Raw genomic sequence first — 23,244 nt, 5'->3', positions numbered from 1 at the left:
GGCGTGTCTTTGGCGCGTTTCATGAAGTCACAAGTGGCATTTTATCATTACCGCCTGCAAAATGAACTTGTGATGTGGTGAGCAGCCATGAATGAAATCTGCTGAAAGAAGACGTCCACAAAGTGAGTGAATATGGAGAGAAAGTGCTTCGTTAGTGGTTGCCTGTCAGGAAAATACTACGTGCCAATAAAAAAATTGGCAGATCCCACGTACATTGGTGCTTCAGAATCAATGATATCCGAAGCACCATTGAGAAGTGGTAATAGGTCACTTTAAATTCAGTACAAAGTTATGAGGCGGAAGTAAATTATGCCGTAAATGACTTCGATATCCTGATTATCATGTTCGGACGTGTCCGTTACCTTCGTTATCTAATAACGTCACCTGATACCAACTTTTGTATATAAGGAGTTGGTGAAATGGCCACGAGCGTGCTATGAGCCTAGCATGTAGTCTTGGTTTATATAAAATCTACATCAAGATTATCATGTTTGGACGCGTCATTTACACTCATCGTCCATACATGTCACGCAATACAAAATTTATATGTGGAACTAGTGAAACGGCTGCGAGAACGCTAAGAGCGTAGCATGTAGTCATGTTTTACAAGAAACACGTGTAATGATTATCAGGTTTGGAGTTGTCATTTACTTTCGTCGTCTATTCACGTGATACCAAATTTGTTACATGTAAGGCTAGCGCAATGGCAGTGAGCGCGTCAAGGAGGGCCAATATACTAAAACACAACGTTGATGCAAGTGCAGGCTAGGCACAGCGACGCCGCGCTAACAAAACGTGAGCACTCTATAGTGTGACGCCAGGCGCAACTGGTGCGACTGGCGCGATGAGCGTCCGGCGGCGCGGTCAGGTGGCAACCGGTGCGAAATGCGACATGCTGCATTTTTCGCGGACGGCGTTACTTAGACAGCATCGCGTCGGCCTCTGTTCGTGACGGAGGGATGCCGTGAGCGCTGAAACACGCGTGCGTCAAAGCAACGCAGCGCGGTAAGCCACTGCGAGTATATGGCATGCAGATCCACAATGAAGGCCACTGTGCAGATCCACTTGTCTCTACTAGGGGGATATTGGCGCCTGGCGTGGCATCGCCGGTGAGACGCGATAAAACAAACGCCGGTGCGCACGCCCGCCGACTCACGCCGTAATGTATTGGCGCTTTGAGTGTGGCGCGTATTAATGTTCTTACATGACACGCATCTCATGACTATCATGTTTTCACCAGTCGCATACCTTAGCCATTCATTCACGTGACGAAATACTAAATTTTAAATTGACGTAATAATAAATTATTTCTAAGCGCATCATGAGTGTGGAACGTAGTCATGTTCTTACATGACACGCATGTTATGATCATCAAGTTTGGACGTGTCATTTACCTATGTCGTCCGTTCGCGTCACGTAATACCGAATTTGGTGCATGTGAAGCTGATGAAACGGCCGTGAGCACATCATGAGTCTTGCATGTAGTCATGTTTTTACATGACACGGATCTCGTGATTCTTATGTTTACACCAGTCACATACCTTCGTCATCCATTCACGTCCTGCAATACCGAATTTGGTTCATGAGAAGCTAGCGAAACGACCACGAGCGCATCATGAGCATGGCATGTAGTCATGTTGTTACATGACACGCATCTCATGATTTTGATGTTAGGGTCTGTTGCTTGGGTTCGCCATGCAGTCATGTAATACCATACCAGTTTTGCAATATGTCATGTGAATAAAACACCGCTAGAGCAGCAAGACCGTGACATGTAAATCATCATATTTATGACAAACATATCATAATTTTCTAGTTATTACTAGTTAGTTACGTTCATCATACAATCCTACTATATCATACTAAGTTTGGTATCAATACCATTATCGAAACGGCCAGGACAGCTAAAAGTCGTAGGCGGCTAGATAGATAGATAGATAGATAGATAGATAGATAGATTAGATAGATAGATTAGATAGATAGATAGATAGATAGATAGATAGATAGATAGATAGATAGATAGATAGATAGATAGATAGATAGATAGATAGATAGATAGATAGATAGATAGATAGATAGATAGATAGATAGATAGATAGATACGCTCAAAGTCACCGAAGTTCGCCAAGAAATGCTTCGCATTTAAAAAGTAATATTATTCAATGTTCTTTCCAATCCCGAGCGCCTCAAAGCATGAACTCAAGCGGTTACTCGGAAGGACCGCTCTCTCAGCACGAAGGATGCAGTCTGCGGCAAGCACTATACAGATGAGATTTGTCGTTCATGTGAATAATTTTTGCTGCACGAACATGTCTTCAATGTTTAAGTAGCGCACTAGTACGTTGCATTCAATAGTATTTTTCTGTTAGAGGCGTATTAGGGTTTTTTTTCCTGTATTACGTTGGGATTTGAGTGCTTTTTGTAAGCAAGTTTCCAGCGACATCCCTAAAAAGGTGCGGTGATTGTTTAATGCAAAAGAATACCGTAATCTTCTTTTCGTCTACGGTAAGAAGGGATGGCGACACCAGCGAGAAGGTATGCGCAGGGCCCCCCGTAAACTTGTTTCCCAGCGGGTAATCACGCGGTCGTCAACTTTTTGCCGTAGAGGTATTATTAAAGCAGTGAGAACAGAATTTCGCGAAAACTGCCGCGGTGGTCTAGTGGCTAAGGTACTCGGCTGCTGACCCGTAGGTCGCGGGTTAGAATCCTGGATGCGGTGGCTGCATCTCCGATTAAGGTGAAAATTTTGTAGGCCCGTGTGCTCAGATTTGGGTGCACGTGAAAGAGCCCCAGATGGTCGAAATTTTCAGAGCCCTCCACTACGGCGTCTCTCATACTCATATGGTTGTTTTGGGACGTTAAACTCCACATATCAAAATAGAATTTCGCGCAACACTAGACGGTATCTATGTAATACACTCCAACAAATTGGTCGAGTTATTTATGTGGTTGCTCCTTTTTTATGAGCAGTCACGTGGTCTTATTCAAGTTCTCTTTTGCTCGTCAATAAAAGCATGCGCGTCGCACTACGCCGTTCGCGTGCTTCGCAGATCCAGCTTGCCGATACGAGTGCCCACCTACCATCAGCGAGTGCATGAAAACTAGTTCATTCAAGTTGAGAACCGCTTGATACAAATTTTGGAAAGCATGTCAATTATGTGCGTATCTGTTCCACCCCAAGCAGTATTGGGTTCACAATACGTGCGAGAATCACTTAAAATATTGGTATGTGTTTCATAGAGAGGCTAAATACAGTCCTCTCCACATCACTGAAGCATCCGTCATGCTTGCACACAACAGTAATCAATTTCACTCTTTGGCACGAACAACGTTCTTGTGCCATTTATTCAAATTCTCGCGAAGGACCTGTTATAGCAACGTCTCTTACTGTCTTCAACTTGCGTCTATACTCGACAATAGGCACGCTGCCGGCAGGGGCTCTGACGTATAGAGTTTCCTGATATACATTAGAGGAAACTCTGGCGCTAGTGTCTATGAGATCTGCGACGCACAGCACTTCAGCGAGCATGGGAATGATGGGTAGTACATACATTTATCTAATTTTTGTACTTCTGGCCTACTTCTGGCTCTGTGTGTGTTCGTGTGGCTCGGAGCTGTTTCTTCCCACACACACAAAAAAACTAGCAAACGTTCAGAGTTTGCGCTTCACAACCTTATTCTTTTAGGCTTACCAATTTTGAATCGGGTCACAAAGTATTAAAAGGATTCGTTCTTTTCTTCAAAACAAAACCGTAACCAGCAATAAAAGGAGCCGCAAGTATGATTCGCCACCCGCAAGTGCGAAGACTAGGCAAGTGTGTGGGGTATAAGCGTCCCCACCTAAAGTGTTTTTTATCTTGCACCATGGCCGCTACTTAGCGAGCGTTGTCACGTGATGAAAAGTGACTTCAAATGTTCAAATGCACACGGCGAAGTTACTTTTACATGCATGATGGCGCGGCGCCTGCGCGTTCCTGGCCGCACCGACTAGTTTCCGTCAGTTGCACCATGATCGTCGCTAGCGGTCATATAGCATTTAAGCGTGTGTGCGCGCGTCGAGTGCGCACTTTGCTTATCGGCTCGATACCTTGGCGATGCTTTCGAAGATTGGTCGTAATTCATAATGCGGTGTTTATCATCCCAGAACCACCCTATGAATGTGAGAAACGTCGTAGTAGAGGGCTTCAAAAATTTCGACTACATGCAGTTCTACACGCGCCCCCAATTCTGAGCACATGGGCCTAGAGCGTTTTCGCATACATCGAAAATGCATCTGGCGCAGCTGGGACTCGATTCGGCAAACGGCCCTGCCGTGGTTTTCATGTGGCTAAGGTAATCGGCTGCTGACACGCAGGTTGCGGGATCAAATCCCGGCTGCGGCGGCTGCCTTTCCGATGGAGGCGAAAATGCTGTAGGCCCGTGAGCTCAGATTTGCGTGCACGTTAAGGAACCCAGGTAGTCGAAATTTCCGGAGCCCTCCACTACGTCATCTCTCATATTCATATGGTGTTTTGGGACGTTATACCCCACATATCAATCGATTCCATGAACTGCGGGTCAGCAGCAGTGTACCTTAGCCACTAGGCCACGGCGGCAGGGAGGTCCGTCGTATTGAGAGTTGTGCGCTACACAGTGTGCGTAGTGCACCTACTGTCAGCATTCATTTTATTAGAAACCTCTAGGGTCCGTATGTTCCGCAGCATAAATTAAAATTTTCAATTAACAGTGTTTCTTATTGCATGCTAAGTTGACTTGACGACGAAAGCCACCATGCATTTCCAGGAAGATTTGCTGTGATGTTGTTTGCGTTCTCAGTTCAGCTATTGCATACTTTATTCGCCCTTAAATATATTTGGCTTACTTTTTGCACTAAAGTGACATCGGTTATTTCAACATTCATATTATTCTCATTAATTTTCTTCAGTTTGCGTTAAGCTAATTATTTCAGCAGCATCTCAATACACTCGGACGTGCTTTAATGGATATTTGGTGTATTATATCACGAATAACGAGTATTGGTAGCACCAGTGTTGTCGTCAAAAAACGGTCTTTCATCGTTTTTCAAAAGACGTACAAAACTTTTGTCTTGATTATTAGAATGTGTGGTTCACAAAATGCATGGGGCACGTGGAAAATTCAAATGAGTTATATGCTTATTTCGTGCTTCAATTTTTTGAGCAGTGAAGCAGTTGTGAATGATGCTTAATGACAAATGAGAACTTGCCAGCGGCCCAGAGCGCACACGAATACGCAATAATAATTTGTCGACGGCCGCCGATCAGCTGGCATCGGCAGCCAATGTTCATCCCGATTCTCGACCATACGGGCGTAAATTTTGTTCAAATATCCTTCAAAACCGTTATTTCTTGCCATCCAGTAAGGGGAAAAAAGGCCGTGTGTGTATTGAAAGTAATCGCACCACTTTTCGTGGCAAATTACTGCACAATAAAGCGAGCTGATCTATCGTAGCATCAATATGAAAGCTGGGATAGTGGAGTCTGCCCACTGCTGCAAAACTATTGTTCACTTCGACGTTTGTTCGTGGACGCTATTCGTTAGAACCTATAGCAATATACAGCTTTACTGCAAAAGTACAATCTTGCTTGGCGCGTGCTTTGAACAATTCGGCGGCACGTTGCCTGCGCCGGAACTTCGCGCCCTATTGGTCTACTGTACGCGCGAGGAGTGGCTCCACTGCTCAGCCGTTGTACCTAATGGCGGACCTATGCGTAACGCTGCTCTCGCAGGAAGTATTCACTCTGGTCAATTGTGTTGCTGCTCGCTCTATAACAGGGTCACGCGAAGTATCTTGAAGCGTAATAAGTAGAATGTATATTGTTCTTAAAATTTAAGTGCCTGGAGTGAAAACTGCTTTTCCACTTAGTACACAATACCTCTTTCTTAAAAACGCAAACGCAGGCGTCAAAAAGTGATATCCCATTACATTTCTTTGGCTGTCCACCTGCCAACATGTCCTTTAGTGCCCGTACACTGTCACAGCTTAAGTGGACAAAGCAAAACTGCTCACTGCAATATGACAGTTTCTACAGTAGTAGACCAAGTACTGGTTTCATGAATTTAGCTATCTTGCACAATATACAGCCGCGTTCATGTCTGTCTATAGCGCGCAAGCAGGCTGCCTCAGTCTACGTCGAGACACCTTGCGATAGTTGCGAGCTCTATGTCCTGGCGCATGCACGGCCTAAAGGCCCAACCGAACGTACCTGATTTTCCAGGGACAGTGAGAAACGACAGCGACGAGTGACTGAAATTCCTGTCACAGAGACTCGTCCGTTGCCATCGCTTGTCACGTCGCGCATTTCGAGGAAGCTTACAAAGATCGCTTGTCGCGCGGAAGCCAGAGGGACTATTTTCGGCAACATGACTACGCCCCTGATCCTCGCTTTGGTTCAAATTTTTTCTCGATGCTCGTTATCCGCACGTACTGCAAGGAATTCAAGGTATCGATCACCTTTTTTTACGCTCGCATCTAAAGCGGAGAGAGAGAGAGCGGTCGTATTTTGTCGTAAATTTCGTTATCCAAGGTTCCTTTTGATGTTTGCTCTAGTCTAAAATTGCATTAGTGCGTCGTAATGGTTGTGGCGCACTCTTCTGGGCATGCTGTCGTGCGTAAACTGAATATTACGAAAGAAAAGTCATGAAACGTTTTTGTGGTTTCGTCATGCCACACAAGACAGCAATAAATTTGTCGTAAAATATCATCTGCATGCAATTCGGCCTTAACAATTACACTGACCTGAATTTCACGAGAATGCAGACGTTCGCTTGTTTAAACAAAGATGCTTGCACGCTCAGGGCACTTTCGGCACCTTGATTCCGAAAGATGACACTTCTTGAAAGATAACACGCGCGTTTCCAACTGTATTTTAATAGTAGAAATAATAATAATAATAATAATAATAATAATAATAATAATAATAATAATAATAATTAAATAATAATAATATAACAATCATAATTAACCATTCACTTCACGTGTTTTGGAACAACCATGGCGTCTTAGTGCAGATGTACGCAAAAGCAAAAAAAAAATATGAGCACGACAATGCACACAGTGTCCTGAAAAATCAAATGAAGAGAGTGAAAACACAGATACAAAAAGATAGCGTGAAATTGGAAGAATAGACAGATTAGACGAGAATCATAGAATGAGAGTGACAAATAAAGAAGGATATACAGAACTATCCAGAAACCTTTCCGAAACTCGGAAAAGGCAGGAGTCTGCACAATGTGAAACAATACGTTGAGACAGTACATATAGACAATACATGCGAAAAACATCCAGATCATAAAAATTATCTTTATTCCATTTTTATATTCTGTGAATATAATGTTGATAGTTGTTGGCAGGTACGTGCAATGGCTAATTCTTTCTGATTAATTTACACGGAACTAGTAACTTTCGAAAACTTAGAAGTAATGAGCAGAATATCATACCGTGAACAAGGTTCTAAAGAAAAAACAGGTAAACATAATTTCGTCGGAAGTGAAGTTACAATGATAATCTGGAAGTGTTCAAGCGTGACCGAGAGTCATTTCTAGCGAACCGATGATTGTAAATGTTTCTGAAGTTTTTCTGAACTCGCTCAATGGTGGCGGCCATATTTAGCAATGCCATTCCAGATCACAGATGCATATTTAGGTTGAGAAAAACATATTGTGGTGTACAATTTTTGCAAGGTTATGAAAAAACTGAATTCTCCAGCGATTCTGCAAACACAGCCGAGAAAACGAAAACCACGCATGGCAGCACGCTTAGTGTGAGCAGGAAAATATAGTATGTTATTAGAAATAACACTAAGATCACTTATTCCTAAATGTTACAAAAGTACGTGGTATTGACAGAGTACGAAAATGACACGATGAATGTTTTGTGGGGTATACTCAGGAACTTGTTCCTTGTGTTATTCAGACAAAGGTCACACCATTCGGAGAACAGAAAACTTCATGTAGCAAGTGACAGTTAACTGATTGAATTTCCTTGAACATCTCGATGTCATCGGCATACAAGAGAGAAGAAGAACGAAATATAAGAAAAATATCTTAACATAAACTAAAATTAAGAGTGGGCCTGACATCGACTCTTGACGGACCCCACCAGTCGCTGAATGGAAGGAGGACGTTTTGCCATTTACGGCAACATAATTATCTTTCAAGCAGATTTACAACATCAAAGTTTGCAAGTTTAACTAAAAACAACGTCAAAAGCCTTGCTCAAATCACAGTAGACTACGTCAACCTGCCTTGCCTGAGAAAGAGGTGGGGCGAATCGCGTCTTCAAACCAGCAGGTTTTGTGGTAGTTAGTGGCCAAGGAGAAACCCGTGTTGATTAGGAATATATCAATTTCTCATGAGCCTTTCAATTTATGCTTTTTTTCCTCTTTCAGTGCGTTAAAGTGATTGCCAACCCAGAAAGTTCTTTGCCTCTATTTCTTTGTCTTAGCCCTATAACGTCCCCCCTACCCAACCTTTTCCTTTTTTATCTTTATTTTTGTATTTCTCTCGTTCTTGCTCCTTTCTTTCGCATTTCCAATTTTTCTTTTCTCCGCCAACATGGCGCCAAATTGGTGGGATCTAGCGTGCTTTGTTGGTAGACACGCGAACACACACAACAGCGGTGCACTCACCCCTCCCGGCGCGTGCAGCATGGCGCACACTAAAGCACAGCGCTGTCTACGAGGGGGCGTGCGCACGCTCGGAGCATCGCTACGGCCGTAGAGTTTTCTATAAGTACACTAAAGAGAACTCTGGTGCCAGTGTCTATGTGAGTGGCAACGCATGGCGCTTCCTCTAGCTTGAGAATAATGGGTATACATATAGTGCATTGATTTGCGTAATCTTCGTACTTTGTGCATCATGCGGCGTCGCATGGCTTGAAGGTGCTTTGTCATGAAACAACAATGAGCAATGGTTAACAGTTACGCTTTACCACCTTAATTTTTTAGATGCGAGAATTCCATACTGGTCACGAAGTTACAAATCTTTTGTTTTCTTACTCGAAACAAAGCCGAAATACTGCAATTGAAGCCCGCAAATACAAAGAGAGGGCAAGTTTGTGTACTAGTCATCGTGGTGACTGAAGAGATCGTAGCGCCAGAGTTCTCTCTAGGTAATTTTAGGAAAATCTGTGGCTATGGGCGACCATAAAAACTCGTGGTATTGCTGATTGTTGCTTGTGTACACTCGAACGAAGCTGATGTCAATGTTCGATTGTGCTCAGTTTAGCCTTCACTGGCACAGCATATACTTTGAAACAGATTTTAAATATATTCTAGGTTATCTTTGATGTCAATACAATGATGTGCGCATGTGTTCACACTAATCAGTCTCCCTGGTTACCTCACCTTCCGAATTTTGCGTGAGGTCATCTTTACGGGTACCAAGAAGAAAACAAAAATGGGGAATTTCACTGAGAGAGCAGGATAATTCACAAGCATGTTTAAAGTGCTCTCTTCAGAGCCGGCTTGTTTCAGAGATCAAACAGAAAAGAAGGCACACTTATCTATTGGTAGAGCGCCAGTACTTTTGCTGCACCGAGAGCAGCCAGGAGCAGTTTGCAGTGTTCTCACATGAAAAGCGTAGTAGGCGCAGTGCGACTAGTCACGTGCCTTTGAACATCAGCGTCTCTGAACTTCACCCGACAAAGGTATAAATCATGTGTTATTTGCCATCGATGCTTTGTCCTGGTGGTGACAATGACAGCAAAATGTCTTCGAATAATGAAGAACATGTGACTGACCGATGTCGAGTGTATTTTGCTGCTGCGCCACAGAAAATGCTGGAACTTTGAATGTTCCCATTGCATGGTCTTCGTCACCCCCTCACCTGCTCTCTGAGAGCGAGGCGCATTTCAGTGGCACATCGACTGCCCTGCTCTCGCCCTCCCACTCTTCACTGCACTACCCCTCCAATCATGATCTCTCATCAACGAAATTCCCCAAAAGAGTCTCACCAAGCAGCTCGACGCAAGGCTTGTTGATCTCGGCAATGTCTCCACACACGGCGCCGTCGCGCATCTTAAACGCCTTGTCCCCGTCGACGCGCTCCTCCTTTCCATGGCTATCTGCGCCAAGTTGGCCCGAAGTCTCTCTCATAACAGCATTCTGCTCCATGCTCGCCTCGAATCCACGGACCGGTTTCAAGGCAGGTGCGAAGTACTTGCCTGAAAACAGGAACAGATGAGTCACAACGCAAATACTGCGGGACGCACTTGTTACCGCTTCGATTACCCAGGTCGCATGCAACATCCCTTTCTTCTTGCACAACTCGCGGCGTTAGAGCATCTTCTTGTTACCTAATAAACGTTGTTGATGAAACATTAGGTAATGCTATGTTGAACAGGGATGTTTACACTACGTAAAGCGTGAGTACTTTGTTTCCGCTGATGTAAACAACAGGTGTACTGGTAATTGAACCTATCAGCGTAAACGAATACCTCAGAAGTAGCACCAGAATCTGTGAAACAAATACACCATCTGCCGCTATTGGGAACTACATGTAGATGCAAATCAGTGGGCCCTAAAGCCCATAACATATGCAGCATTTCTGCCAGCGTTTTCCCAGCGCGACGCTTGCACTGGTGGCGACGTTGGCGCTGGCGCTCATCGCAGCGTTGCGCAGAAGAGAAAGCGGGCGAGGCGTAGAACACGCAGTGATGAACTACTGTTTTCTACTGGAACATGCTAATTGCTGCTAATGGATAATGAGAGACAGGCGAGTCTTATTGGACAGAGAGACCAGCGGTCCACTTTTAGTTAACACGCACGCTGCAAATTTTTATTAAATGCCAAGCATTTCTTAGCAAACTTTGCCGACTATAAGCGTTTCTATCTATCTATCTATCTATCTATCTATCTATCTATCTATCTATCTATCTATCTATCTATCTATCTATCTATCTATCTATCTATCTATCTATTTATCTGTCTATCTAGCCACCTTGGACTTTTTGGTCTCCTAGCCGACTTCGATAATGGTATCGAAGATACCATAAATAGTATGGCATAACATGACCGTATGATGAACATAATTGAGTCGTCATAATATTAACATCATGACAGGTATGTCATGAATGTCACGATTTACATTTCATAGTCTTGCTGCCCTTGCAGTGGTTTTGTTTAAATGACATGTTGCAGAACTGGTATGGCATGGCATGACTGTATGGCCTACATAAGTGAAAGACCCTAACCTAAAAATCATGGCATGCATGTCATGCATGTGACATGACAGTCATGACTACACCTCACGCTCATGGTGCGCTCGCGGTAATTTGCCAGATTCGCATATACCAAACTTGGTATTACGGTACGTGATCGGATGACAAAGGTAAATGACTGGTGCAAACATGATAATCATGAGAAGCGTGTCATGTAAGAACGTGACCACATGCCACGTTGATGATGTGCTCGCTGCTGTTTTGCTAGCTTTTTGAACATCGAATGTGGTGTTACGTAACGTCAATAGATGTCTAAGGTACATCACTGGTAAAACATGATAATCATGGCATGAGTTTCATGTAAGAACATGACAACATACTACACTCATGACGCCCTCGTGGCCTTTCGCTAGTTTCAAATATACCAAATTTTGTATTACATGAAGTGAATTGATGACGGAGGTAAATGACACGTCCAAATATGATAATAATGACATCCGTGCCATGCAAAACATTACTGCATGTTACGCTCGATCATAGCGCACTCGAGGCCGTTTCGCTAGCACCACATATACCAAATTTAGTATCACGTGACATTAAAAAACGATGAAGATTAATGACACACCAAACATGATAATCATGATAGGTGGGTCATGCGAAACATGATGACATGCTACACTCAAAGCGTGCTCAAGGCCGTTTCACTAGCTCCACATATCACGTGACATGATTCTTAGCTTTATCACGCAACGTGAATAGACAACGAAAGTAAATGACACGTCTAAACTGGACAATCTTGATATTCGTGTGACGTAAAATATGTCTACATGCTACGCTCATAGCGCACTCACGGCCGTTTTGCTGGCTGCACATATATGAAATTTGGTACCGCATGACGTCAATAGACGACGAACGTAAACGATACATTCAAACATAATATTCATGGCATGGCAATCATGTGCGCCATAATTCAGGTTCGCCTCGTAACGTTTTTCTGATTTTAAAGTGACACATTATCGTTCCTTATTCGTGGTTCGCATATCATCGATTCACACAGGACGTGAGATCTTGCTCCTTCCCTGTTCTGTGTTTTCTGGTGTTGCGCTGTAAATAAATTCACGACGGACCCACGATAAATCTCCCAGTGGCACTACCTAGAAGGTTAAGATACAGTACGTATATATACGGGGTGGCCCGTCCGCGGTAGTATCCGTGCGACGACACGTGTTCTCTCCGCTCTGCCATAGAAACAGCTGTGGGAACGCACGCCTATCCTCACCCCTAGCAACCAGTGCATGTGGTGCGAGAGAGTGTAGGAGAGGGTAGGTGCAGTGCTTTGCCGCTTTTTTCTTGCCATTCGCTCACTCTCCTCCCTGCATCCCACTCTCCCGTCCTCTCGCTCCTCACTCTCTGCCGTTCGCTGGCTGGGCGCCTCTCTATGTGATAGATTGATTGATATGTGGGGTTTAATGTTCCAAAACCACCATACGAATATGAGATACGCCGTAGTAGATGACTCTAGAATTTCGACCACCTGGGGTTTGCTGAAAGCTATGGCAGAAGTCGGCGAAGGTGAATGTCTGACGGCATCACTACCATCTCTCCTCGAAAAAGCTGCATTCGCATTTCCTCAAGATTTCCTTCGGTGAGGTGGTGGCACGTTTTCTATCAAGAAACTCGCTAGTAGACGCTGCCTGCATTGGTGCAAGGAGCCGAGAAGGGAGAGGACTCGCATGTGAAATGGTGGTGCTGCGCAAGCGTAGTGTGTGTGCGTACACAGACGCCGTGGGACATAGATTCGAGCAAAAGAGGCTTCGCATCGAAAATTTGCCTCGACATGTAAGTTTTCGTCGAAATTCCAGTTACTCGCAATATGCCTGCATGGTAAAATAAAAAGCCTGTGCCCATTGTGATGGTGTCCATCAGAATGCAACACGACGTGCACGTCTTCCTGTTTGCATATTTGGACACGCTGGGTACAGCCCCATAACGCTGGGCACAGCGATGATAAGCAAGAAAAGCTCAAGCGCCGTAGAGTTCAGGACCGATGCGACAGAATTCCATTGGCGTGCTACGACAGCCACATAGCACTGTGTCATAGGACAGGTGGATTAAGAGAGGCGAGAATGATTAAGGCTTTTCCCTTTTAATACAAATTACGCCTAAGTGCTTGACCTCATGAGCGATGACGAAGCCCCCGTGCCGATTATGTACGGGTGGGACAGCCAAGGTTGTGTGTGTTGCTTGTATCATTCCTTAGGCTGTAACAGATGCCCACGTTTGTTGCGTGGGTACGTAGAGTAGTGGTCAAAATTTTGAGAACCACCAGAGCGCTTGCCATACAGCACCGCTGCGCCTGCTGAAGGCTGCCAGTGAAGCTCAAAAGCGCGCACTGAGCACGCGCGCCCTTTTTTATTTACCAGGCTGCCCTTTCGCTTCCTTCAACTGCTTTCGCACGGGAACACTACATGAAGCGCAAATGTCACTCTGGCTGTCCACGCACGAACCTTATCCCAAAGCTAGATTTTTGAAAACTGACTTTGTATGCACGTTTTCGACAGAGCGGAGTGTCTTGGACTAAGGCGCAGAATGCGTCGCGCACCGATTACTGCCAGTACACGTGTTTTCATCACAATCTCATCTCTCGGTGTTTCCGCAGCAACAGCAGGAGTGACACCTTGCACTTATGGCGTTTTGGTGCGCGTGCTGTTCAAGAGAGCGAATAAGCAGGCTGGCAGCTAAAAAGGGCACGAGTGGGCAGTGCGCGCTTTCGAGCTGTGCAGGCAGCCGTCAGACGGCGCCTTGTTTGACCTAAAGACCCTGAATAAAATGGTTCACCATGCGCTCCTGTGCTCTGAAATATTTTTGCTGCCACTGTATGTATGAATTGTATGACTGACAGGTTTACATATTTAATTGGGCGTCCGTACAAGATCTACCGACGGCGCCTCAAAGCAATTTCTTATGGTAGGCTCCGTCCACAAGCGTGTTGCGGACGCTAAAGCTAGACCTGTCCATTAAACGGTCATGGCCGCACTTCGTATATGCTGGTGTATCAGTAGCAGCTGTCAACTAATTTAGTAGCATACTTAGGGTCAAGTATAAAACCAATGCACACTCTCGTTTTAAAGAGCCACTCGCCAGGCCCCATAACAAATTTTAGTTAGACCGTGGTAGTTGTTGTGCATCAAATGAGAATTAATATGCCACAAAAAATCTTTTGAGTGGGTAATTACGAGCTGAAAAAACTGTTTTTTAAGCCGCGCAAAACTAGCAAGCGAGCTCGAAACCCTCGCCGCACCCCCGCATAGCCTTCTCAAGCCAAATCTCTTTCGTATGCCATTTAGGGCACCCGAATAAGAGGTGACGTGCGCATGCCGTTCCCGAATAAGCCCAAGCCCCGAGCGCGCTTGTGGCGTTGTTTTGTAGACCAGCGCTATTTTTATGTCTACCGGCTGTTTCTACGGGACGGTTTGGAAACACTGGCTTAGCCGTGGTAGAATAGATGAGCACAATGAATGCGCGAACGCGCAGGAGCGTTACTTTTGCTTCCAAGGCTGTCGTCTGCTCGATGCACTGACCGCAGAGACTCGAACGTATGCGAAACACCTGCTTATTAGCTGTGCGTCTTGTTGCAATTGACAAAAAATCAGAAAAAAGATGCGCAAATAATTCTATTGCATCTCAATATTTATCTGAAGTTTTATTATTTTTTGAAGGAACAATTTACGAAAACTACGCATGTCATGTTGCATGTCATCACTCTTGCAGGTGTCCATCTGTTGGTGCACTACTGAAATCGACAACTACTACCTTACTATACGTTTGACTGCAATCAATTTGTGCTATCAATTGAGAATAAGCCCTATCTAATAGTCTACTTTCTCATACGACAGCGTTGAAACTGCAAGAAATTGAAGTAGACTAGTACTCTGCGATTGCAGAAGTGAAATGTTTTACCGACGTGAATTGGAGTTTAGCACACGCAAGGTCAAATACAAAATGAAAAGGCGTCCTCGAACTTAACCTCAACGTTCATCAAGTTCAAATAAGGTGACAGGAGGAGGAGGATTAAAAGGAAGGACAGGGAGGTTAGCCAGTTCTCGAACCATAAAGTGACAGAGTGACTTGTATGCCACCATGGAGCCCACAGGGCGTATACGCATGCACTTCCAGCGAGGTAAAATTGGTGTAGGATGCGACAGCAAGATCGGTAGACAGTGGAAAATCAATTTTTTTCCCGCAATGAAAAAATGCTAGCGACCTTTCAGCGCGGGGGCCTAACGGTAAAACAGAACGCGGAATTCCTTCGCATGGTTGCACGGGAAATTCGCTGCCGCGTACAAGCAGGGACCAATCCACCCACCTTCAGTGTGTTCTTCGGTCTGTCGGAAAAGTTTGACGGTGGGAGAAAAATGTGCCACACGCTGCGACCCGGGGTCCTTGAGAAGAAGACAACTGCGGTGACGTGTCTCAAGCGTAGAACAGCGGGTCACGAGCACGGCCCAGAGAACGCGTTGTCGTTTTCGTCACAGTGGTTGAGCGCGTGAACCATTGTCACTGACGCTGGGTATTCATAATCGTGCGTTAAGAATGGCCGCTCGAGAAAGTGCCAGAAGGGGAAAGGCGTCTGCCGTAATGCAGTGATAAGCTCGATGGGGCAGGCGTGAGTACGGAGGATTTTAACCACAATTAGGCGTTTATTATTAATGGGAAACCCTTTCTTATTCTGTTCGATGTGCAGTTCAAATTTATTTATGTTGGCAACTATCGGCAAGGGCATTGAATTTCAGTACAGCTCGACGCTAGCAGATCGCTGCTGACATCAACAACACAAAATACAAACGATTGAATAATGCAGTTTTATTTTTGACAATATACTACGTTACTACCATGACAAATGTATTCTGTAGGCTTCTCTTGAATAGGATTCATTCGTTGCACTGAAAGTGGAATCACAGAAGTAATTGGGGCTGTGTTGAACATTAAGAAATCGAAATCACAAAGTGTGTGAGATATGGCCAACGTTTGCTTGGTGCGTCCCCGCCAACACCGACCAGCACAGCTGCGTCTAGCATATGACTCCTCAGTGCAACCCAGTAAAGTACGTCGTGCTCAGCTTCGGGAATGAGGGAGGCGTGGTTTGTGGTGCGCGCATAAAACCAACACCACCTAGACTTTTTTTCTAGTCTAGGTGGTGTTGATAAAACGCGCCAAAGCATTGCGTTTATCGCTGACACACGATGCATCGCTGGCCGGACGCACTCGGGACTGTGCCAGGCCAATGGAGGAAAAAATATACCGACAATTTACCACAGCGGCACCCAAGCGCTGCCACGTTTGATGACGTGAACGTAAGGTGACCTTCACCTAGCCGTAGTCGCTACCTCCGGTAGCTGGGTTTACAAGACAACATGGCAGCACCCGCGCAGACGCCACAGCCCACTTCGATCCAAACTAACGCTTTCTACTCACCCACTGTAATCACAGTAATAAATGAACGGTGAAATGAGCTACTTCTTTGTGTCATGTCACTTCAGGCCAAGACGTCTTGTATGTGCTATCTTCATTAGGAAGATCAGCTGTGTTTATTTAGTCATGCCTGCTAAGGCTTGTCTTCAAAAATTTATAAACGAATTAGGGAAGAGTGCAAAATACTGACGAATACATTGCTCTTGAAGATTCAGGACGTAAATATAAAGCACAAAAATGCTTGTGTTGCAAGCTTACGTACCGCACAGCCCAGGAAGACAACATGATAAGATAGAAGTGGAAAGAAATTGCGCCCATATGTGCCGACATGTTAACTTTCCTTATCTTGGACGTCTTTCTACCGTGGCCTTTTGCAGCATTGTGGTGTTCAGTCACGTCGCTCATCTGCTAAGTGTCCACATAGCGTCTGCATCGCTCTTACTTGCGTGCACGCAGACGCTACGAGAACACCGAGCAGGTAAAGCGAAGCGTTCGTTGAGCAGTGCTGCAAATACATTTTCTTGCATTAATACCTAGAGGGGAACCTGATGATAGTGTGTACGCAGGATCCTTCAGTGGCCTTCGTACCCCCATGGGAATTGTAGAAAGTACAGGCTTCGGACCCGCTTCGCATTGATTAGGTTCTTGGAATTTGCGACGCTTCTTTTTTTTGTGTGTAAAACAAAGCAATATGATTTTAGGTTTATAAAAAACTTGCATCAATTATTCGTACGCTAACTTCATTAAAAAGGGATATTTTCGTGAAACGTCGGGAAAACTCAGTTATCAGGGTATGCATTTGCTCTGCCATTGCATTCCATATTTGGCACCGATTGATTGACATGTGGAGTTTCACGTCCCAAAACCAGCATTTGATTGTAAGAGACGCCGTAGTGAAGGGCTCCGGGAATTTCGACCACCTGGAGTTCTTTAACGTGCGCCAAAATCTGAGCACACGGGCCTACAACCTTTCCGCCTTCTTCGAAAATGCAGCCGCCGTAGCCGGGATTTGATCCCGCGACCTGCGGGTCAGCAGCCGAGTACCTTAGCCACTAGACCACCGCAGTGGCGCGTTGGCATCAATATTTAATCAATATTTTTTGCAACACTTGAAAACACACATGCTTCTTTTTCTCTCGAAAGTGTGCATTAACTATTTATAGAAATGACAGTAGATATTAAGTCAGAAGTACCTACAGTTTCGTTCTCTGTGATGCTAGGTGCACCTGTTCAAGTGGCCTGCCCCCAACGCACTTTTGGTTCTGTAGTAAAGTCGAGTCAGCGGAGCGTAACGGTGCGTGTACGTCATCGTCATCGTCATCGTTTTGCACTCGATTTAAAGCGAGTTTAAGCAAGACGTGCTAGTGAGAAAACATGAACTCGACGCAACACTTGCACTGACATGAGACTCTACGTCTATGTGCACCGGTGAGTGGACGACGCTTCGTTTAAGCTGTCAAATAAGACTTGTAAAGCTATGACGCCGCAGAAAATCAGGATATCTATTGATCTCCAGTCTCTTCAAAGAACAATGTAACTGCTTCAGCCTTTTTCATCGCACCCCACTACCCATGCTGCACGAAAAACAAAACTGAAACTTTAGAAAAACGTCTGCAGTGTACACAGTTCACTAGCTAACTCTATCCAATCTGAAGCCTGTACTCCCCATAGTTCCCATGAAGGTACGTGATCGCAGCGCCAAATTCTTCTCCAGGTATTAAGGTGGTAGGCCACCTTCAAAAGTAATTTTTTTCGCAAAATAAATTTTTAGGGTTTCGCTTTTTTTTCATGCCCAAACATTCACATATATGTTGCAACAAAAATTATCCTCCTAGCGTCAATAGTTTGCGAGTTACAGCAAGTTTTCTATACCCTATGCTCCTATAGCGAAACCGAAACCACATTTCCAACCGCGGCGTCGGTTTCGAAAAATTGCTTTAAAAAACAAGTGTTGTTTCGTCTATATTAATGCTATTCAAAATACTTTATGAATTTTATTGTGGCTGTGATATAAGATGATGTCATTAAATACAACTTTGTGTTTAAAAGTCTTCATTAATCTCGAACAACAGCCACAAGGGGGACGCACAATGCTCGTTGGAATTTTTGTTGTTTGCCTTGATCAGGCTACATCAGGCTTCGTTCTGCATTTGTTCCACGTGTCAACGCTACTAGGGCTGTATCCTTAGGCCACCTGGACCATATTACGACCAGCATGGGGAAGTGCAGAACACAAAAGATGAGGAAGCGCAAGTTTGCTGGAAATCGCAACACGACGATGAGGCTGCCCACTGACATAGACGACACAGACGCCGGTATTTCGGCGACCGCGAAGAAGCTTGGGGACATGAACAAGGCGTACCAGGCTCCACTAGAGAATTCTGCGCTCCAAGAAACAGGATGATGGACATTGGTATTCTTTCTTCAGTGTTTTCATCGCTGGCATATTTTGAATGCTTGAACACAACACTGAAGCTCAAGGAACGCTCTCACCAAGGAATATCCTCGGCTTGTGCGGTCGTGTGTACCGACTATGGGTTCAAGCGCCAATTTCATACGTGGAGAAAGGTAGATCTTGTCGATGAGAACAATATACGTCCTGTTTACGCGATGCGCCAGTTAGGAAAAGGGCACGCTGGTGCGAAAACTTTTTTCAAAGTGATGAACATGCCTGCTCCTCCACGTCACTCCTCCTACGACGAATTGTCATCACGGCTTTCTGCAGCGGCAGGACAAGTGGCGTCGAAGTCGATGACTGATGCTGCTGTGGAAGTTTGTCGTGTTGTGGGGAGTGCCGAGTGTGGTGTTTCAGATGATGGCACGTCGCAGAAGCGTGGCCATTCATCTTTGAACTGTTGTGTGTTTGATTTCTGTTGACACGGGGAATGGTATTGATGTTGAGGTCCTTTCTAATTTGTGTAAGTCTTGTTAAACAAAAAGCAAGTTGAGGCAAGATAGTGCTTCGTACCAAGAATGGAAGGCGAACCATACTTCCTGTCAAGCAAACCATGAAGAAAGTGCTGGCAGTATGGAGTTGCTTGGTCTATACCGAATATTTGAAAGGTCGAAAGGCAAATGAGATTTGAAGTACCCGCAGTACTACGGTAATGGTGATTGCAAGAGCTATGCCACTGTCAAAGACATGTATGGAAAGGACCATGTACAGAAACTGGGTTGTATTGGGAGTGGGCAATGCACTAGCAGCAGCAGCAGCCTCGGCATGTTGCCTAAATGCATCTTCTTGTTTGCACAGCTCCTGAATTTCATTGCTGGCCTCGCCGCTCATGTCCAGTGCCCGGCGATCTCTAGTTCCGACGCACTCGTGGCGATCACCGGTGGTTTGCTGTAGGATAGCCCCCTCAGCGAAGAGCAACATCGGCTTGGTTTCTCGGCGTGTTCGCTTGACACATCTGGGATCTTGCGCACACCCGTGGACGCTACAATCATCACAGTTCCGCTAAGTGACGCCACCTCATCGGTGACGTCAGGCATCACCAGTATAAAAGCCCGGTCGTTCGCACATCTCGGCAGTGGGCAATGCAGCAGCAGCCTCGGTATGTTGCCTAAATGCATCTTCTTGTTTGCACAGGTATGTTACCTCGACAAGTCATGCTGTATCCGGTCTGATGATCGATTCTTACTGCTGCTGTGTCGCCCACATGGTTATTCGCGTATTGGCCTTTTGTGCTACTGTTCCCATGACGTTGATTGCCTCAGTCGCCTACTCCAGAGCGGGAAAGTTGAGCTTAACGCAGGCCCAAAGAAAGTGGCCGCTTCACAATTGAGTAAACCTGACGAGTCACGTGAATGTTCCCTAAGCACTCTTGAGTCGTCGGTTGAGCTTGCAGTGTCAGATTGTGATAACCCTTCCCTCGTGAAGGTTCTTTCCGATTTATTTGCTTGCCAGAAAAATTTATCGCAAGACATATGCAAAAAAATACCGTGAAGACACGTTTTGATGCCTTGGAACTGCGTGTGACTGCTCTCGAAAACACATGCTCCAAAGCTCTGACTGAGCAAGATTCCGGGCAGCTTCGTTCCGAACTCGTTTGCTTAAAACGCACAGTGGCTGACATAACGGCTAAGTTTGATGCTCTTGAAAACTGTTCGCGAAGGAACAACATCATTATTTATGGTATACCAGAAGATAAGGATGAGAATCGTGACACAGTGCATTCCAAGGTAGTGAACGTGTTCAACAGGCTTGCCGTTGATTGTCCGCGTGTTGAACGTTCCCATAGATTAGGTAGAACACGTCCTGGACGTTCTCGGCCTGTCATTCTGAAATTGCTAGATTTCAGTGACAAACTATTACTGCTAAAGAATGCTTAAAAGTTGCAAAATTTTGATATAAAACTGTCCAAAGACTTTTTCTCGAAAGTACGCGCCGTACGTAAAAAGCTAAGGGACGCTTCAGCTGAGCATCGTGATAACGGATCAATTGTCACGATGAGGTTTCATCATTTATATATCGATAACGTTCGGTGTAATTGAAATGGCCCCTCAAACAGACTAATAATAATTAATTCATAACATAATATTACCTCGTGGTTCTGACAGCAATGCCAGAATGACTAACGCATCTGCATCACTGCCTTGACTATCCTATCAACCCGCCTCCAATCTTGCGTTTTTGAACGTTAATGGCAGAAGCATTACTAACAAATTCCCCCAATTTTTTTCGCTAGTTCCTTCATGTTCTCCTCATGTTATAATGTTTCATAACACATGTTATGTGCATAACGAAAACATAGCTTCGCGATGAAATTCACGATTCTGAATTCACGCCTCCTGGTTACCTTGCTCTCCGATGTGATCGCCGGAATAGAAAAGGGGGCGGTGTCGCCTTGCTTTTACGCTCAGATTTTAGTTTTAAGGCTCTATCTGGTCCCCCTTACGTTGAATCAGTTTGATGGAAGCTAATAATTAATAAGCAGAGTTTAACCTTATGTGGTATTTATCGCCCTCCTGATGGCCCTAACGATCTGTTCGACAATCTCTCACATTTCATACTTGAGCATCACCTGGATAGTTTGAATTTGATACTTCTAGGGGACTTCAACATCACCGGCATTCACTGGCCTTCACTTACGTATTCCGCTTCTAGTGCCCCTGTCTGTAGGGATCTAGTTACATTTTCCTTGTCACATAACCTAATACAACAAGTCCATGAAAATACTCGGCAGAACTCCGTTCTTGATTTAGTGTTTGTTAGTAACAGTCTTGCTCATTTAAGTGTCACATACGAGATCTTAGACGGTATCTTTGATCATTATGCAGTCATCGTGCACATTAACTGTCCCATTCCACATGAACGTTTCAGTTATACCACTTATCATGATTTTTCTAGGGCTGATGACACTATTGTCGACGACCTGGCAGATAATCTTGATCATTTTGTGTCGCTCAGTACCGAGTGTCATGTTGACGTGCTTGTCGATTACTTTGAGTCGCTATTGAGGTCATGCATAACTTGCCACGTTTCACTGAAAACAAAAAAGATAAACGATAACCTTCCTTGGATTAACCGCGTTATCTTGCACCTATCACGACGTGTTAGCAGGCGGCGTAAAATTAAACAATCTAATCCCGAGGCTCGCGTCTCCTTTGAAAAAGCTAAAGATGAACTTCGCACTATTACTAAAAACGCTAAAGACTTCTATTTTTCAGTGCAACTTCCTCAACTAAAATTGAATCCTCGAAAGTTTTGGACGTCAGTATCGCCTAGTACGACTGGCAGTACTAGTTTTAAGATTAACGATGCTATAACCAACGACCCTGATGTCATTTCGAATGCTTTCAACTCATACTTCCAATCTGTTTTCACCCTCGATAACCATGCAGTTCCGGAGTTTAGGTATGTTGCTCAGAATAATAAACTAGAAAATATCGCAATTAGTTGTGATCGTGTCTTAAACCTTATCCTCAAATTGATACTAAAAATGTACCGGTTCCAATGGCATTCCTAATTCTTTTCTCTCACGATACTCTTTATGGACAGCAAAATACCTTACCTTAATTTTTCAGAAATCCTTGGACTCTGGTGTAGTACCACGATCATGAAAATCTGCCAAAGTTCTTCCCTTGCATAAATCAGGCGATAAACAACTTCTTTCTAATTACAGACCAATATCTCTTACACCTTATTCTTGCAAGATGTTAGAAAGCATCAATCACAAACATATAATCAAATTCCTTGACTCTAATAATATCCTATCATCAGCTCAACATGGTTTCCGTCGCGGATATAGTACTGTAACACAATTAGTCGATTTCATGCATGACGTTGCTTATAACTTAGACCTAGGTAACCAAATAGGTGCCATTTTCTCTGACTTCTCCAAAGCTTTTGATTCCGTCATTCATTCTAAGCTATTGTTAAAACTAAACCTCATTCTCGATAACCCTTGCATTGTTTCTTGGATAGCTAGTTTTCTTCATTCGCGCTCACAACTCGGTTCTTTCAGCTCGACAGATTCATCTCCCATTAACGTCACATCCGGTGTTCCTCAGGGATCCGTTCTAGGCCCTTTATTATTTTTACTTTTTCATAATCATTTACCTCATAGCATCTCATCTAAAATAAGACTCTA

General features: G+C 44.5%; 1 protein-coding gene across 2 annotated transcripts in view; it reads right to left on the bottom strand.

The window, feature by feature from the left end:
• LOC142804275 (uncharacterized) overlaps positions 1-15,730 on the bottom strand; it is a 324,814-nt gene extending 309,084 nt beyond the window's left edge. For both annotated transcript variants that reach the window (XM_075891025.1, XM_075891026.1), the window contains exons 1-2: positions 15,546-15,730; positions 9,974-10,183 (exon numbers count right to left, since the gene is read on the bottom strand). In XM_075891025.1, coding sequence (XP_075747140.1) covers positions 9,974-10,133 — 160 coding nt within the window. In that variant the 5' untranslated portion in view covers positions 10,134-10,183; positions 15,546-15,730. The remainder of the gene's footprint in view (positions 1-9,973; positions 10,184-15,545) is intronic.
• Positions 15,731-23,244: the final 7,514 nt, after the last annotated feature.

Source organism: Rhipicephalus microplus, chromosome 3 (assembly GCF_043290135.1).
Source record: "Rhipicephalus microplus isolate Deutch F79 chromosome 3, USDA_Rmic, whole genome shotgun sequence".
Taxonomy (NCBI): Eukaryota; Metazoa; Arthropoda; class Arachnida; order Ixodida; family Ixodidae; genus Rhipicephalus; species Rhipicephalus microplus.
The sequence above is the reverse complement of the archived record's forward strand: the minus strand, read 5'-3'. Positions and strand labels throughout refer to the sequence as shown.